This window comes from Empidonax traillii, unplaced genomic scaffold (genome assembly GCF_003031625.1).
Source record: "Empidonax traillii isolate 1590-97213 ecotype Southwest subspecies unplaced genomic scaffold, ASM303162v1 scaffold275:size1536655, whole genome shotgun sequence".
Classification (NCBI taxonomy): Eukaryota; Metazoa; Chordata; class Aves; order Passeriformes; family Tyrannidae; genus Empidonax; species Empidonax traillii.
Genome location: NW_020955468.1, coordinates 1,405,920 through 1,425,032, shown reverse-complemented (window position 1 = coordinate 1,425,032; position 19,113 = coordinate 1,405,920). Strand labels below are relative to the sequence as shown.

Genomic DNA, 19,113 nt, shown 5'->3' with positions numbered 1-19,113 from the left:
GCTTGTTCTGCTATGTCTTGAGGAGAGAGTTCATGCTGAATACATTTTATTTTTTTCCTGTTTTTGGGGTAAACTCTGACATTTATACACAGCATAAATAAAAGATTGCAGCTCACCTTTTTAGTCCTTTATGTGTACTGTGGTTGAACCTCTTATATGCCTGTGTCCCATGGTAGAAGAGATGCAGGGTCTCAGAGGAGTTAAAGGCTGTACTCAAACATCACTTGTTCTGATTCAAGCCTATTTTGAGCTTTTCTCCGGTATCCCTAAATGTCATACTGCATGGGGGGTCACAGTGTAGAAACGAGCCCTGTCTCCAGCAGAGTCAGAAAGTAACATATTCGGGAAGCTTGAGATGAATAAATCTCCAGCAGGGTAAAAATTCATGTGTGTAGGACATTCCCACTAATCAGTCTTGATTGATAATTAAAGTAACAGCTTGTTTAAAAATAAAAAAAAAATACCCTGAGTTGTTCCCTTGAGACAAGAAGACAAAACATAACCAAAGGCCCTGACTCTCTCGGAGGACTCAAGCCAACCCAGCACCTGCTTGGGTGGAATGTGATGCTTGGATCTTTGCACAGGCTGGCAGAGCTCTCAGAGGGATCAGCAGCGCCCTGGCAGCAGCCAAGGCTGACCCTCCACTGGTAAGAGCAGCTCAAGGAGCTTGATTGTTCACATCTGCGTGGAAGCTGTGAGGCTGCATCTGGAGCAGTGTGTCCAGTGTAGGGCTTTGCAGGACAGGATAGACAAAAGGAACAGGTCCAGCAGAGAGCCACTGAGCAGGGCTGTGAGCTGCAGCTCATGTGGTGTGAGGGAGAGGCTGAGGGAGCTGGGTTTGTAGCCTGGAGAAGAGAAGACTTAAGGGCAGCTCTGACTGCTTATTTCAGCTGCTGAGAGGGTGGGAGTCAGAGAGAAGGCAAAGCCAGGTGCTTCTTGCAAAGGCACAGCAAAACTGTGAGACAAAACAGACACCAGCTTCACCAAAGGGCCCTCCAAGCTGAATATAAAGAAAAAAGTCTCCTCCATGAGGGTGGTCAGACTCTGGAATGTGTGCTCAGAGAGATGGAGGTACCTCTGTTCTTGTTCAGTGTTCAATTGAAATTAGCCTTGTTTTGAGCAAGGACTGGACCTAGAGGCCTTGACTTCCAGGGTAAATTGTTCTGCGATACGTCTTCACTACTTTAGTGTTTCTTTCTAACCTGCAGTTGTCCCTGCAAAGCGTTGCAAATAGGCTTTGTTGCTTTTATCATTGTGGTTAGCAGCTCTGGAAAGACCTTCATTAGTTTTCTGAGTGCAGGTCAGTACTTCTCCACAGCCACAGACTGATTTCAGGCAGTTAAATTGGTATGTGGTGACCATCGAAAATGTGACCAGCTTGGAGGTTTGTCTAAATAACCTATTCAAATACATTTTAAATGCTCAGAGTGCTCCTAATGCCTTTAAAGAAGCTTCTGAAATACAGGTTGAATCTGAACCGACTGGAAGACAGAAGTATGATTTCTTATTGTCATGGAGATTGTGATGCAATAAATACTTCGCATAAAAGAAGTTGTCATTCCAGTGACATGAAAATGGTGTTAGCTTCCAATAAGCCTCTAGAAATGTTAGAAAAATGTCACCTTTGTCATTCCGAAAGTTATCATCACTAAGTTCCCTACAGAAATGTTTGGAGCTTGAAGATCTAAATGCTTCTCCTTTAACCCTCTCCTCTCCTCTCCTTTCACCTATGTTTACTATTTTCAAAACTACCAGTTTACCTGTATTTTCATTTGGGTCTGCTTGTGAAACTGAGGTTGACATTGAGTGCTATTAGAGACATTAAACAAAACCTGTGCTAGTCAGACACGTGTCACACAGGCCATGCCTCTAGGAAGGAATTTCTATCAAAATGCCAGGCACTTGAAAGCTTTTAAAAAGCTTAGATTCTTGTGTTGCAGAAGACTTATTTTCAGTTTTCTCGTCTGACAAGCTGAAAAAAAGATTCCATGACACCTTCAGGTGTGGGAAAGACAATGCTGGTGTTTGTATTCTGTTATGTTCTCCAAATCATTTGTCTTCTAGGTCAGGGACCGGCAATCAGTGTTGCGAATCGGTAAATTACAGGTGGCACTCAGTGGTGCAGCACTAGAGCAGGTAGTCATAGTATCTCCTAGGCTCGCCCACTTCTTCCTGACAAGTTCTTACTTGGTGCAAAATGAATAGAAGGATTAAGCTTTTAGTCAGTGAGTTCTGCATTTGAATTTTGAGGCTCAACAGAAATGAAAATTAAACTAAAATGTGATTGGAAATGTCAAACTGGTTTTCAGACTTGTAAGACATAATCAAATTGCTATTTATTTAGGGAAATGAGAATCTGTAGCTGCCATACTGTTCTTTGTCTCTCAGCCTGCCATAAGAGGTGGATGGCATTTACTGCAGTTGTTAACTTTTACTTAGAATCTGTGTTTTAAGTGTTCAGGACTGTATGAAAACTTTTACTATGTACATGTGCAAAGCTCTGGGGTTGGTAACAGTCCTTGCTAGTCACTGTTTTAAACATTGTATACAGGAATATGGTATACTCTCTGTGAAAGAACAGTGAACACATTATTGTTTCTGCTCTTTTTAATTTATATGCAAAAACATTAGGAAGGTGGATCTTAGGGCACTGCAGTGGAAGCTCTTGGCAAGATATTTTTGTCTTGACTTGCAATTTAATTTCTCATGTATGAATCTTGTATAAGTCTTTAATGTTTTGTTGACATACAGTTTTGAGTTTCTTCTGTACAGAATGAATGCAAATGAAGAAATATTTGGGTTTTTACGGCTAAGAAATAGAACTTGTTCAGTATGCTCTTAGTCTGCACAAGATTAAAGAAATGCACAGGTTAGCAATTCAAAGGAGTATTAGTGTTGATGGAGTAGTGTAATAAACTTAACCTCTTAATTTTAATAGTGTATTGCAACTTCTAAAGAATAAAGCACAAAAAAATAATAATGGAAACACCTTTCCTCAGCTGTCTCGAGTCTTTGAAGAGCATGCAGTAATATAATTTTATCACTGGATCCCAAATACCATATTTAATAATACCATATTTAATTAAAAGGGAAGATTGGCAGAAAACCTCTGTGGTTTTAGGCATTAGGCTGAGAAGCAGCCCCTGCTGCTTTCCATTTTGGGTTTCTCTGGAAGGTTTTGGGTGGAGCAGTTTCTCTATGTGGGGTTAACAAACGTGCCCATGACTGTGTAGTACTTGATGAGTTGTTGCTCCATTGTCTTCATTGTTCTTTGTTATTATTATAAGAAATGGAGGTTTATTAGTAATTCTTAAAATATGAGCCTTTGTTTTCTAGAAGCCTAAATACTGTGTTGATTGAATGGCAATGTTCAAAAAAAGTAAAACTGGTCGTTCATGTCTTTATTCAAATTAGAATCTTTTTGCCCTCATGTCCTTGACACTTGCTCACACTAGCTGTTCTGTGTGTAAGTTTCTTCGGTATTCAATGGTTAAGATTTAGTGTGAAGGTTTTTTTATGTTTTTGACACTTATGCACCTGTGGCACTGAGTTGTTTCGTAGATGGCTAATTCTGTCTGTAAGCACTTTAAATCAAAAGGTGCAGTCACTTTAAATCAAAAAGTGCACTTCCCTGAGTGTGGATTGTCACCAGTTCCCTTGTTATTGGCACTGGTGTTCACGTATTGGCACTGGCACTAGTGTTCCTGTGGCTGCCTCATTCATCTTTTGATGGGGAGTTTATCATGCTTAAATAATCAAGGGTATCATGCTGTATAGCATCTAATCCAGTAAAACCAGGCAGTTGCCAAAAGGGGCAATCTGTACCTCCTACTTCCTTTTTGTTTTGGTCTCATACCTCCAGATTGATTTGATTTGACTTGTTCACCTGAATGAAAACTAATCCATGAAAAAGTGAGGGAAGTTGTCATCTAAAATTAATCCTTTTGCTCCTCTGCAGCTGGTCCATGACCTGCTATCATCATAAACATGAGAAGATAAACATCTTCTTAAGTGGAGGTCAATTAATACCAAAAACCTGTTGTTCAGATTTAATAATCTGACTTGTGTTTACTTTCTCTTGGTATTTTGACTTTTTCAGAGACTATGTTAATTAATTTATGTTATGAGTTGGATTACCAAACTTGTTACGGAGATAGAATGGATATCTGCCTATCCTTGGACTAGAAAAATGTCTTAATCTGTGAAACAGAGCTGTGCACTGGCACTGCATAATAAACCTGCTGCTTTCCTGATAAGTTCGCTTTGCAGATACTATTAGACTATTTTTAGAAAGCAGAGTATGAAAATTTTATGGAAAATAATATATGCATGGAAATAAACAAATGAAATCTTTGGTAACATAGGAAAGAAAAAACATGTCTCTGACAAAGTTTTTGGGTGATACTTGGAGAATCTTGGTTTATGAGTTATCCTCTTATCACTTCTGTCTGTGCAGTTCCTTGAGGGCAAGAGACTGTTTAGTCCAGCAAGATTGTGATGGGTTTTTGAGGTTGGAGAGGATTTGCTGTGTAAAACATCTTGCATTCAAAATTCAACTTTGCTGATGGATCTTCTGGTTTTTTCCTGTATAAACATGCATGTTTAAAGGTTGGGAACACTGTCGTTCTGTGAAGTATTCCCCCTCTGTAGTGCTGTGAACCAGCTCACAGCCTGCAGCTCTTGGCCATGTGAAGGGACAGGTGTGTGGTGGTGCCATCAGGAGCACTGCCAGCCTTGCCCCATAAATGAAGGGCAAATGATTCCTTTCTGCTTCTCTTACTTTTTGTTGTAGGGAATTCATGTGCATGCCTCAGAGTCCTGCAGTTCCTCTCTTTGATGTATACCCTGGATATAGGGGGCAAAGTGGAGCTCTGCTTTTTGTGTGGTGCTGCTTTGTTTGCATGTTTTTCAGCATGATGCCAGGCGTTCCCTTTCCTCAGGGTCTAAAAATCCTGCTGTTACAGCAGTCTGCTTCAGTAGGATTGTCTTAATTCCATCAAGTGGTACCTTGCTGGCAGGAATGAGACCAAAGATTTTGTTTTTCTACTGAAGAATTGTTTTCTTCTTTACCCTGCCTCATCTCCTGGGTTTGGAAAGTGTTCAAAGACTCCTGCAAGAATAATGAATTATTGTTAAATGTATTTCAGAACACATAAGTATCTTTTGAGTTAAAAAACCCCAATGTTATATTGGAGTTTACTGGTTTTCCTGATAATCCTGTTTTGTGTTTTTATTCTGAGCTTATTAGGTTGCCTCCCAGGCAATTCATACAACTTCCGAAGCTTTGCTTGGTTGTTACAGAAAATAGTTACTTTGTGCCTGGTACCCCTGTAATAATCCCAGGGCTTTAATTTACTATCTCTAAGCTTTGACGTAATACTCAAATGGTACATTCAGGAATTGATGTGGGGTGGGAAAGAGTCTGTTGCTTCTCTAATAAATATTAATTTTATGTTACATGAGTATAACTGTTGTAGGGGAGTGTGAACTCTCGATTATTTGGAAGAGTGCATTTATTTGAGTTAAAAGTTTGTCTTTAAATGAGCCATCCTGAGGTTAGAAATATCCAGTATTGTTGGTTTGGGGACTAATTAGGAAAACTAGAAAAGGCAGGAGACTGATATTTGGATGTGGCTTTCTCTTATATTGCTTAATCTTTCAGGTTAAACAGCAGGGAGCCTGATCTGTCCAGCTGCTTAGTAGCATGCTCTGTGTACCCAGAGCTTTGGAAAGTGTGTGCAATTTGATTTCTGTGGCTCTCCTAGGGTCTAAAGCTGCTCTTCGAACCTTGGACTCTGTATTGCGAAGGATTACTTCGATAGAGCTGCAAAAGCAGTCATCATATTCATGGTTGCTTCAACTTATAGTTGAGATTAAAAGGCAATAGTAGTGGCTTCAATCTGAAGAGTTGCCCTGTTATAGTGGAGTGAAGGCTATTTTTTAGTGCTAAGTACGTCCTGAGGGCATCAGATGTGCCTTGAGATCCCTTGATTTATTTAATTTTAAACTTGAGGGAGAAAATGTGGCAGGCAGAAGAACAATGGGCAGCACTATTATCTCACACTTTTCATGGTGGCAGTACCAGTTTCTGCCATCTTAGAAGTGTTGGTGGGACTGTGGCTTGAGGGCATAATTTCCTAAACGTCTTAAGACATCGTCAGGATACAACTGGGCTTGTCCACAGCTGGCAGGGCCACACCAGGGCAAGGTGGTTCAGGGGAGCCAGAGGTGGAAAGCAAATGCAGCCACAGCAAATTAAGATGTGTGTTTAAGGAGAGCACTGCAACTGGGAGCATCACCCTCAGTGTCAACCTGAGGTGTCCACAGCTCCCTTTTCCAGACTACCATCTTTTCTTCCTCCATGCTCCGTGGCTTGCCTGTGTAAAGAGCAGGACAGCTTTTAAGCCCTACCACTAAGCCAGATCATGCTTGGTCTCTATGACTGCTTTGTTCCTGCAGGGAGGAAGTTTTGAAACTCTGTTTGGGTCTAGAACTGTGAATCATTGCAAAATCTTTTTAGAAGCTAGGTAGATCATCAGAGTACAGGGATTGCTATAATCTTACTGGGATGACAGCATTGTCTTTGTAAGAACACAGACATTACAGGTAAACTATGAGATACATCACTGGGGTCTCTTTGTTCCTGGTTTGCTGTTGCTGTTAATCTGTTATACAATTTCTTTTCGTTGTTAGAAGCCTGTAATTTCACATCCCTCGCATAAAACAGTAATGCACTTTAAATTGTGCATTGAGGATGTATGTGCACTGTTGTACTTCACTGTCATCTTCAAAGTTTTGTTATGTAAGCAAGGTGTATCTTTTAGTTCAGGGTTTTTTTTGTTGTTTTTAGGTTGTAACAATGGTTTTCAGGGAGGGAAGCTGTGAAGTGACTGGATAACAAAGAGGCATTTATAGCATTTTAACTGAGGAAACAAAACCAACTTTGTGCTAGCAAACCAGGAAGAAACAATAACAGGTCACATGGTTTGGGCAAGAGCAGGTGGGAAACAGAAAAACTCCAGCCATTTAGCATGGAGGGGAATAATGTGAATGTACAGGCTGCTCTTTTGGCAGTCAGAGTAGGGAGAAGCTTCCTTACCTGGGCGCAAACCTCTCACCCAGGTCTGTTGGAATTGCCTGTGTTGTCTGCTTCTGAACTACGGGCACTTGTGCATACAAATTTGGGAAAGCTGAAAGAGGTCTTGCTCAGGTGACCAACATGGGACTCCCGCTCAGACGTCAGATTTTGGATATTGTAGGGCCAAATTGGTACAAGTTGATCAGAACAACAGAAAGATTTTAACCCCTTGTTTGGGATGTTCTGTCTCATATGTAAGAAGTGCTGGAGAGGTGTGTGTATACAACTCAACCAGAGAGCAGCATTCTCAAAAGCCTGGGTTCAAGTCTTGTGTCTTCAAAGTACTGGAAGAACTGGTGCCTGTGGTGAGCCCCCTGCCAAGGCTGTTCCTGTGGCTTGGGTAAAAGTTGCTACCAGCTGGATGCTCACTGCCAGAAACCAGGGCAACTTCTCACTGCGCCTGAGTGGGGATTGAGAAGATCAGTGATCCTAAGCCTATAGTGTATGAGTAAAATAAAATGGCTTTTGGTGATATTAGTCTCTCTATAGCTGCTGGTTCCTTATTCCTCAGGTTTTGTGTTATTTTTATTTCAAATTGTTTATAAAGATTGCTCCAGTTTAATAAAAAAAGTCCTTTGTGCATAACTGAGCACTTCCAAAAGCATGTGTGGCTTGCCTAAATATTTTGCACTGTTATTTCTTTGTGCTTATCTGAGAAACTTTGAATGTTATTTTTATAAATGCATGCAACAGCTCTGATTGTACTGGGCAAAATGACCTGGGGTGGTCAGTGTGATCTTTATGCTGCTAAGATGTGTGCTGGACTAAAGTAATTCTCCATATCAGGCTTCAGAGATCTGATTTAGGTTCCCATGTGCCCATCTTCGCTGTCTGCCTTAATACTTCAAAGGCTGAAAAGCACACTGAGGTTCTTTGGCATGAAAAGAGAGCTTTGCAAATTTAAAGGTGGTATCTACTGCTTACCTGAGGCAGTGAACTGGACTTTGGCTGATTTTTGTGAGAGAGTTGTTTGTTTAGGGAACGACTGGGTCACCAGGAGAAGTTTGTAAAGGGAGCTTAGGATAGTGCCTTGTTTTTTTCTGACTGGAAAACACAAATGCCATTATTAATCAACTACAGCAACTTGCTCTAGTGTGGGCTTCCTCCGGGGTGTTAAAATCCCAAATGTTTTGTGTGGAAAAGAAAACCCAATTAGAACAGGTAAGATGGTGTTTTATATGTCTAGGTTAAGTATGTCCAGGGAGGCTTTGCCTTAGCTACATTGGATTAAGAGGAGATCTGGGTTTGAAAGAAACCCGAGGGAAAACAGAATAGTGGTACATGAAGTTTTTTTTCCACCTTCCTTTGTGTAGAGAAAATAGGAAATTAAACGGATACAACTCCGCATATTCTGAAACTTACGGTGAGATGAAAGGCTCAGTATATCTTAAAGCAGTCCTTAATATGCTGCTTTTATAAGTGGTGCTTCTCAATTAAAATTTGCTATAATCAAGTTGAACAGGAAAGTTGATCTTAATCTGCCGTCAAAGAAACCCTTGAGCAGGCAGAGAATACAAATGTACACTCTTCAGGAGATGCAGCTGTTACATAGTCAGGGGAGTTACAAACTTCAAAATCTTCTTAGAAGTCAGCTTTTCCTGTTAAAGTGTACATTCTTAATTTGATTTCAGCATTAACAATTTTTTTCCTTGTGTCACGTGGAGTTTTTGGTTAGTGCATTTTTTTCCCCATGAAAAGATCTCCGAGTATTTGGGATTTTAAGTCACTACCCCTGTAGTAGTAATTAAATGCATATTACTCATTATTAAATATGTATTACTGATTTTATGTGGATCCAAGTTTCATGAAATGATAAGAAAACTTCACAGTCCTTTTTCTGAGCAGAGGTGCTTGAGGGAACTGTTATTCCTCCTGCATGCGCGGAGAGGCATGGAACTACCCAGGGTTTTTGCAGGAAAAGTTTAGATTTTAGGTGCTTTATAAATCATTGTATTGTACAGCTTACTGATTTGTTAGATTTTCTTTTTTGTGCTGGCTGATCCTGCTCAGGCATTAAAAATATTCTGTTAATTCAAACTGGTCTTTTATTTTCATATCTTAGTTTAGTTATTATTTCTACAAACTGAATTCTTTTCATCCTTCTGTGAAATCTGTATACAAATCAATCTTGATTAATGTTTTCCTATTAACTTAAACTTCTATATCTAGCTCTATAAAAGCCTAGAAATATAATTAAGCCCTCCTGACAGGCTCTGTGTTGAGGCAGTATTGAGTGCAATAACGTTAAAATGGTGATGAAAAATGCTGCATAGCTGTAGCAAAAGAAGAAGCAGTCTCTTCTGAGGTCAAGTGTGATGTCAACCTCAGTGGAATAGAGGCGCTGTGTTTAGACTTGGGAAAGTGTGTGACATTTATTAGACTGAAAACAGATTTTTGTTGTCTTTATTTTGGTGTAATGCGTTAGTCTTTTGTCAGTAGTAGATTCAAGAGATGCCTCTCAGTAAAACTGGGAAGAGGTGAAATACTTTCAGTTGTATTTCAGAATATCCAAAAGGCCCTTGGAGATAGGTGGCTTTATTTTCTCTCTCTGTCTCTCACAGCAAACTAAGCCTAATGTTACTTGTTATTGCACGGAGTTCAAAGCTGATAAACAGCTGTGGTTTTGCATAGCAGGGCTAAACGGTAGTTACAGTTTCCAAGTTCAAGAAAAGCACTCTTGTTGATTTTCAGTTATATTAGTGGAACTTTTGTTTGCTTTTTTGGTGGTTTTGTTTGCAAATTTAAATAACTGTCTTGAAACAAAGATTTCATTTATGTTCTAGTGTGGTTTCACTACTTATAATTGTATTTGTTATCTTGACTGTGCTGCCTTAGATCTGTGGTGGAAAGTTTTGCCCTATTTTCCTTTCCCTTTTGGCTGTGTGGCAGAAACAAGTTATCCAGTGTTGTCAGCTGTTGTGTGATTACACTTTCTTGGATTCTTTTGTTTGTTTCTTTTTGTGTTGTTTTTTTTTTCCACCTCAGTTGAACTTTATATTAAAAACAAACTGTCATTTGATTTCATTATTACTTGTGAGCGTTATTCGTGGCTTATGGTTGCATGACCTTAATATTACCCTTTCTGTTCAGCAACCTTGCATGTATTCTTACCAGTAGGAAATTGTTATGCAAAATGTGGCATGAACACAAACCTGTCAGACATATCTTAGTGGTTGGCAACTGTAAGGGGGAAGATAGAACAGTACTAGTAAGGTCTTGAAATGTTAGTCTAATTATCATGGTTTTGGCAGAGGAAAATTGTTCATGCTGATCTGAGAACTCTTTGAACTTGTCATTGTTGTGGACAAAAGAGGAGGGGAAAAAAAAAATTAGAGCTTTCAAAATGCCCTTGACAAGTTCTTTTCCAAGAGGCTGTTGAACAAGCTGAGGGAGTCATGTGATGAAAGTGAAGGGTTTGTTTGTGCAAAAGGCACAAGCAAGGAAAAAAAAAAAGTCTAAATCCTGATAGAGATAAGCTCAAGAGTCCAGAAGATAATCTTTAATGATCATTATAGCAGCTGTACTTTTCTAGGTGACACAAGTAAGGAACAAACTTTTAATGAAGACCAAACCAGGCCAACTGATTGGAGGGAACAGGGATGGTTTGGATTTTAATGAGAAAAAGTATAAACCAATGTGTATAGAAAGAACGAACGTATATTCTGGTTGTGTCTTACAGAGCTTTTATGTGGATTCAGGAAGGGTGTTGGGCATCTCTGTGTCAGGTTGAAGGCAAGTCTGTGCAGCTGAGTTTTAAAGATAAGGTACCAGTGACATTATAGAAACTGTTGCTGTTGGTGTTTTCCCAGTGCATCATTTAGCAAGTTTCAAGAAGTAATTCTGTGTATATATCCATACTCCAGTATTACTGGTTGTGTAAGGACCTCTTGGAGGAGAAGCTAAGCATTCTGGCTTCAAACATAAGCTATCAGAGGGCAAGATAGACTCTAATATGATGGTGAACTTGAATTTTGCATATTCTTGCATGTGTGAGATTGGCCTTCAAAATCATAAAAAACCCACCTTTTTATACTGGAAATTTTAATGTTGAAATCATGGAGTAGTCTGTAGCCTAAGCAGGTTGAATAAAACACCGAAATCTGGTTTCCTACTGCAGGCAAGAATAGTATTTTTCTAGATTAAAATTTACTTTTTAGTGGAAAAACACTCCTAATGTGTCTTGCTTTCTTCCTAGTACTTTTTAAGTGATGAAAGGCTGTTTTAAACCAGAAATTCATGGAGTTTTGTAGGTAATAAAACTCGAAGGTGTTTGCAACTAGTTCCTCTTTATGGATTGATGTGAGGTGGTATTGTGATAATTGAGAAGTGATAAATATGCTTACAAGTCTTAAATATTACCTGGAAAGTGAGAGCATGTAACACCAGGATAGTACAACCTCTTGTGTATTTACCGTGACCATCACTGCTAAAGACCAAGGAAGGTAACAATAACAACACACGGATCTGCTTTATGGAGAAGTTTTCAGTGAATCCCATTTTGTTTTTCCCAAAGGAATTTTTTCCAGATTACATGACTAAAAATGATCAAGTTACTTAGTTTCTGTGAGAAGTTGGCAAGATGATTCCTTCTCTAATCCTTTGGGGATGTTAGGAAAACATCTGGTTAGTGGGCTTATATTTAGGCTGTTAAGCAGTTGTATCGGATGTCTTGAGTTTGGTTGGGGTTTTGTTTTTGTTTTGTTTTTTAATATTTATAAAAAATCTGGTCTTTAAAAAACATATTTGTTCACTGGTTTCTGCTGGTGGCTTAGAGAAGACGGTTTGTGATGTGAGTCGTAAGTCAGGTCAGCTTGGTAAAATGTAGGGATGTGTCATAAACATGGCAGTGTATCTACTGTAGGAGACATGATCATGTAATTCTTACTATTCTTTCAAACCTCTAAACCTTCTTGACATAAACCTGAAAGCTAGAAACTGTGCTCAGAAACACCAACAGGGATCAGAATTGAAAATTACTTGGCTTTTATGATGTTTCTCATACAAATCTTCTGCATTCTTGCAGTAGGTATCCTAAGTATATTCCTGTCTACTCCCAAGCTCTGTGTACATGCTGAAACTTTAATCTGTCTTTTGGAAGGAAAGCACTGTTATATGTCACTAATGTCAGTCTCTGTATTTACTAAGGCAGCAGTTGAATGGGTAAATGTAGAGGTATGATTCTTCTCTCATCTTTTTCATTGATTTTTTTTTGGTATAATACGGAAGGTTCATGGAGTGCTGGGAGTGGAATACTTTCTGCAACAGAAGGACATCCTTTTTGAATTTTTTATATACAGAAGTGTACCACTACCAGTCCAGGGGTCTCTGTCTCTTGTGTTGCCTTAGCCAAAGCCTTGGTTTCTTGAGTGAGCCTTTGCTAATTACCTGAGGCAGTGTACCCTGTTAACTCCTGTGTACTTTTGCCAGCAAGTGGCACTCTCTGCAGAACACTGCATAGTGTAATGTAGAGATTAATGCTTTCAAAATGACAAAAAAAATTATCATATCCAATGCAGTTTGCAAGTGCAAATGTTACTGTAATTGAGATGAATGCAGTTTTATGCCAGGAGGAATAATGTGGTGAAAGCTGTCCTTTCTTTACCTACATGTCTCTCTACATGAAATTAACTTCCCTGATGAAGCCGAAATGTTGATAGATGACATGTTAATATGATTAACCAGTAATGAGTACAGTATATATTGTGTGGAGATCTCTGAAGGAGGCAAAGCTCTTCCTTCCTATTCTGAAAGTATGACCAAAGAACAGTGGCCTGTCCAAAACAAACAATATCTGACCTCTTTGTTTAACTGCAAATGCAAAATATGGAGAGATGATGCAAGAAAAACAAACCAAAACAAGAAATGTATGAAACTTCAGTTACATTCTAGTGGAGGCAAGCTAAGATGTCAGGGAGCTGCAGTAAGGGAAGGCAAGCTGGGAGTCAGTGGTGACAACAAGGCTGGCAGATAGTACAGACATTGATAAGAAAGCAGCACCCCCAGTACCTGCCATTAGACAAACAGCAGTTTGGAAGTAGTTGGCGTTACAAATGATTTACAAAGGGAAAGCCATGCCTGGCAAAACCAATAACCTTCTACAACAAATTGAGGTGATTGGATAAGTGAAGAACAGTGAATGTGGCTTATGATTTCAGCTATCACTGTCTCCCATTACATCTGATGAAGTATGGACTAGGTAAGTAGGCTGTGTGGTGGACTGAAAACCACCTGAGCTGCCAGATTCAAAGGATGGTGATCAGGGGCATGAAGTACACCTGGAGATCAGTCACTAGCTGTGTGTTCCAGGGGTCACTACTGGCACTATCCTTGGGGATACCCAGAATGTGACTGGGCACTGTTCTGGGCGGTTGACTTTCACTCTGACCCTTTGAGCAGAGATTGGAGTAGTCAGTGCCCAGAGGTGCCTTCCAACCTCGAGGACTCTTGATTCTCTGGTCCAGGGTTGCACAACTGCACAATGTCAATGCTGGCCTTGGCCACAGGGAGCTAAACTCTACCAAGAGTGGTTTTCTTTTTCCTACAGTGGTTTTTTTTTCCTATTTAATACCTCTTTTTTTCATTGACTACTGGAAGACTTCTTTTATGGTTCAGGCAAAGGATTAATCCCAGAGTTGATTCTGAGGCTAACATACTTAATTGAATAGATGTTGGCATTTGTGCTTGAAACAGTTTCACTCCGATGCTGTTCATTAGAAACTTCAACTGTTCAAAAATACAGAAGCCTGACATAGTCTAAATATCCTTGCTTTCTCAGCTCGTGTGCTGTCTTAGTTTCATTTGTGTTTTTTTTTAATCAGGCAAGTTGGCCAATGGATACAACCATAGGGAAGCTACAGATAGAAACTACCGGATAAGTGTTTTCATTCTCACTGGTGTCATAAAAGATCTGTGTATCATGCCATGCTAATAATCATTGTTATGAACTTCTTACTTAGGTTGAATTTGGTTGAAGCATTTGTGATGGATCCAGAACTACGTCAGTGCCTTCAAGAAGATCTCTTACGTCGCTTTCCAGACCTCAACCGGCTGGCAAAGAAATTTCAGAGACAAGCAGCAAACTTACAGGACTGTTACCGAATGTACCAGGCTATTAATCAAGTGCCTAATGTTATACAAGCACTAGAAAAACATGAAGGTAATACTACCACCATCTATTTTCAGTGTTTCATAATGTACTGATGATGCAAAGAAAGAGTGTGTAGATTTCCAAAAATTACTTCTTTTCCTGTGTTCTTTTGTTGCAGGGATAAAGCTTAAACACATTTGAGTTTGAAATGAGCTGAAATTCTGAAATGCCCATTAGATACTTAATAATATTCATAGCCAAATCCTTACATGAATGAGTGTTCCAATTAGTGTGTACCTGAAATACTTGAACTTGAATACTTGGGTGATGGTGTGGTAATCTTTGATCTGGACACGTCTCTAAGAATTTCTGACCAACTGTGTGTGTTATTATGATCTTACAAAAAAGATACCATTCATACAATATTGTTGTCTTCCTTTTGAAGACATTTTGCACTTTGGGTTGTAATTAAACACAAAAAATTCCAGTTTAAGCATTGTTAGTATAATTGGAATGGCTTTTCTTTTTAAAATCATAGTGCTCCTGTATTTGATAGGAGTAACGTGGCAGAGTTTTGTCTGATCTTCGTTAGTAGGAAGAGCAATACTATGACAGGCAATTCTAGAAAACCGCTATTTCTTTTTCTCTTCTGCATGTAGCCAAGAAAATGCAGGATAAGATCAGCATAATGAAGGGTGATTCAATTTAGCTATAGCAGTCCCAACCTGCCAGACAGCATATTTTTGTAGAAGCCCATTAATATATTTGAAAACCTCTGTGCATAAAGCAAGCACCAAAGCCTTAAAGAGAACTGTTATTTGAAATGGTATGGTTGCAAAAATTTTTCTCCTGTATTGAGTAGGCCATAAAGCTACCCAGTGTCTTATACTTTCTGTACTATAGTTTTATGACTTCAGGTAATGAAACTTATCTTCTAAATTCTTAATCTTAAAATAAATTAATTTTTGGTTGCTGGCTGTGTTATTTCCAAAAGCAGTTAAAATATGAAGCTGGGAAGGAACTGGCAGATGCAACTTTTTTATTTGCTTTTGTTCTTAAAGAGCTGTGCCACTCTTTAGCTGCCTCAGTCATGCCCCTTTGGCTTTTCCTAACAGACTCTGCTTGTTTTAGCCTTGACGTGGAGCTCTTGGAGTCCCATCTTAAACTGAGGTATTAGTTCAGAATGCTGGCTTCCTTCTTCTATTAGTTGTCATTTGGATCAACAGAGTTTCTCTGTCATAATATTAGGGTAGGAAAACAATTCCATTTTTAGAAGTTTTGAGCAAGCTGTGTAAGGCAAACTGCTAAGCTCACCATATGGAAAAATTAATAGACTGCGAAAGGTTCTTGCTGTTCTACATGTGAATAAGTTGGCCTTAGTAGGGCAATCACCAGCAGTATATCAAAGATAATTTAAAATAGGCGATGTGTTATTTTTATTTTTCTTTGTGCTTGTACCACCTGTTTAAACTACATGAGCGGTCTGGTAATTTTGAATGTATGTGACTGACTCAGACTGGATGTGATAATTTTTCTGTTTGTGACTGTACAAAATGTTTTAACTCGTCAGTGGATGGGAAGACAGAAAGATTTTTGACCATTCTGAGTATCTGCCAGTTTCAGAACTTCTTGCCTCATGAATGGCTATGGGGAGATGGAGCAACTATACCATGAAGTGATCAGCAGTGATTGCCTTTCCCTCAGTATGAAGCACTGCGTAATTGAGATCCTTGTTTTTATGGATGGTGAAACCTGAGGGAGCTAGTGAGTGAAGGTGACTTTTTCTGTTTTAAACCTAAGAAATCAGCATAAGATGGGAAAGGACTCTTGAGTCATCAAATCACTTTGCTATGGCTGGCAAAAGGGAGCAGCAGTTCATTACTCAGATTACTGGGGCATAAAATGTAGGTTCTTACAAGATTTTTGTCTTCAAGAAGCTACTGAAACATCTTCCATCTCAAATGGACACGCTTTATCTTAAGGCTGTAAATATGCAGGGCACCTGGGTTTCAGGTGTACTTTTAGCATTCTGTATACAGTGACCTGAACCTCTGCTGCTCTCCTCTGCTTTTGGAAATACCTTTTATTGCCTGCTTCAGTACTGTTCTTTCCAAGACTGTTGCACTGGTGTATTTATCACCTGTTGTGATCAAAACGTGGCTGTTTCCCATCCTTTCTCATATCCAGCTGATTATTCCCTTAGTCATAGTGGAAACACATTTATATATCTATGTGTCATCTTACTCTGTGTTATATTCTACTTCATTTCTATTAGCCCAGTTTTTAAGGTCAGTTAGTGCTGATCTATTTCTGATTCATCTTATTCCAGTATAATCTACTGGTATCTTCCATATTGTATAATTCAGTGGCTTTTATAAGCAGTCTTCTTTTGTGCAATAATAAAAATTCACACATCTTTTAAAGATAAATGCTTGTCTGAGCCTTGGAACTGTATTGCTGATGTCCTTTCAGCTCATTCATCCTTTGCAAGTTCTTGATGTCCCTTTTATCTGCCTCCTGATCATTTCATAAATCATAGACCTTGCACCTTAGCATCTCCTGTGACACCCTGCTGAGTGCTTTAGAACAGCCCAAATTAGGTCTGCAGATTTCCCTTTGTTTTAGGCATTCAGTATCTCAGAGAGATGTTGCACTATATGGGTATGATCTGTCTCTAGTAAACTGTACTATGTATTATCCCAATTTCCATTGTTCTTTTCCTTTTATCCCAATTTCATTTATACTATGAAAATGGCTGGTGCACTTAGTCAAGAGATTTGTCTATTCTCCCTGGATAGTATCAGTTTGTTGCCAGACTAACTGTGTGTTTCAAGTCTGAAGATTAGTGCTTGATTTTAATTTCTATACAACACTTTTAAACCATAATAATAGTCAAGTTTTTAATGTGTATAATAAACACTTCTCTGTGCTTCAGTAAGTAAATTATGGTTGAAATTAAAAACTGTACCTGGGAACAGATAGGCTCTGTGATCAGTATGCATCTATGCTTTTTGACTGTAAATAGGTTCATTAGTCTTTCTCTCAATGGTTAGCTGACATGCTGCTAATGTTGAGTAGGTGCAAAAGTGTTTTTTTTTTACTATGCATCTGCTCTATGAGTTTATGAATGCAGGTGCAAGACATGTTGGAGTTTAATTTAGAATTTTTCAGTGGTGTTTCTTGCTCATATTCTCTTAATGCCAGGTGTTATGCTTTTAAGAAAGGCATACCCATATAACTTTTATAAAGACTCAGTAGTTACTAACTCCACTATTTTACTTCTTTCAAATGCTGGATACTGAGTTTGAAGTTGGACTGAAAGTGTGAATAAATTTTGCAATGTATCGGTTCTAAGCATATAATAATTATATGTAAATACATTGGTATTTTACTTAATAAATTAATATATTTTAATTTTTGAATGTAACATCTTTCTGTGGTGTCTGAAGATGTAATCTTCAAACTTAAATAATGAAATGGTATAATGAAACTTCCCTACTCACTCCTTTCAATAAAAGAAATTCTAATAGCTACTTTAGGTTCAAGCACAGTTATTTTTCATTAATTTGGGAATACTGAAGCCCATTTCATGGTGTGTGCCATCTACTGTGTCAGCTGGAGCACTGAGAACTGCGAAGTCCACTCTGAAGAGTGGATGTGAAATTTTTTCTGCTCTTCAGTCTCTTCCTTCTTTGCTGACTCCTTTTATTTTCTAGGTTGTTTTAGATGTGTCTTCTTACTGGAGGGGAAAAAAATACTGAATGAGACCAAGCAAGAGATTTGGAATAAAAAACGAGCTGTACTTTATTTCATATCTCTCTTAATTTTTAAGATTTTTAGTCAGCAGAAAACTCCATTTTTACAAGTTAAATAATCTCTCAATAATATATAATTTTTTTTCTCTAATAATAGAGACTAATCAGCTTAGAGCTTTAACTTTAAAAGCTTGAGGGAGTGGAGAAGCAAAAAGGCATGTGAGGAAAAGGAATCAAACCAAACTTTTTCTTTCTACTTGAATTACAGAGCTGAGAGAGAAGAGAGATTCCCTTGGGTAATCATGTCCTCACTGTGTGACTTGTATAAATTTGTATGGAAATTTTTCTTATGAAAGTTTAGGAGTTTTTTCCTAGTCTGGTGAGACATTGAGAGGAATAGCCAAAGTTCAATTCTGTGTTTCTCTGTTAATGTGCAAAGCCTTGCTTGTAAACATTAGAGACAAATAGCATAATTATGTACATAATCCTGTGACTCTAAGCTCGTAGTATTGGATTCAATTTGAGACATTTTCTGTGAATCACATAGTCAATAATGCTAATCTTTCTGTCATTAAATCATAACTTGAAGTGGCTGCAAAGGTGTAAACATTTATTTCCTGGCAGAACGTTTTCACAGCTGGCTGCTGGATGTAGGTGCATATTTGTAGGCCTGAAGAAAATACTTATTTCACAAAATTTGCAATATCTGTGCATGTTAACTGTGAACTGCTTTTGGTTACTCCCAGCCAATATGTCACTTAGTGCCACAGAGTATCTGCGCTAACAAAGTACCTTGGAAAAGACTAATTTAATTTTGATGACTTCCTGTTTAGTGGAAACATCAGTGACTATAAAGATTTTTTTTTTTTTTTTGTGGAAAACGAAATCAAATAACATACACCTCAATTTCTAGTTGTCTGTATTTGTCATCTACCAAATATTCCCAAGTTTTGGTAATTTTGTCTTAAGAAAAGTTAAAAACTGAGTGTAGATGATAAGACCTACACTTTTTACTAAAGCCATTTCAACTTTTTATGTGCAAGAATTGGTAACATTGAGACTGCAGGTTTGCTTTCAAACTGTTGTTTGTCTGTAGTCTTACTCATAGTAGAAGGAAATGAATACAACCAGTT

At 38.5% G+C, this 19,113-nt stretch overlaps 1 protein-coding gene across 1 annotated transcript in view; it reads left to right on the top strand.

Moving 5' to 3' along the window:
- MSH2 (mutS homolog 2) overlaps positions 1 to 19,113 on the top strand; it is a 46,691-nt gene that overhangs the window by 10,266 nt on the left and 17,312 nt on the right. The window contains exon 7 of the mRNA XM_027889905.1: positions 14,095 to 14,294. Within this exon, the coding sequence (XP_027745706.1) occupies positions 14,095 to 14,294 (200 nt within the window). The remainder of the gene's footprint in view (positions 1 to 14,094; positions 14,295 to 19,113) is intronic.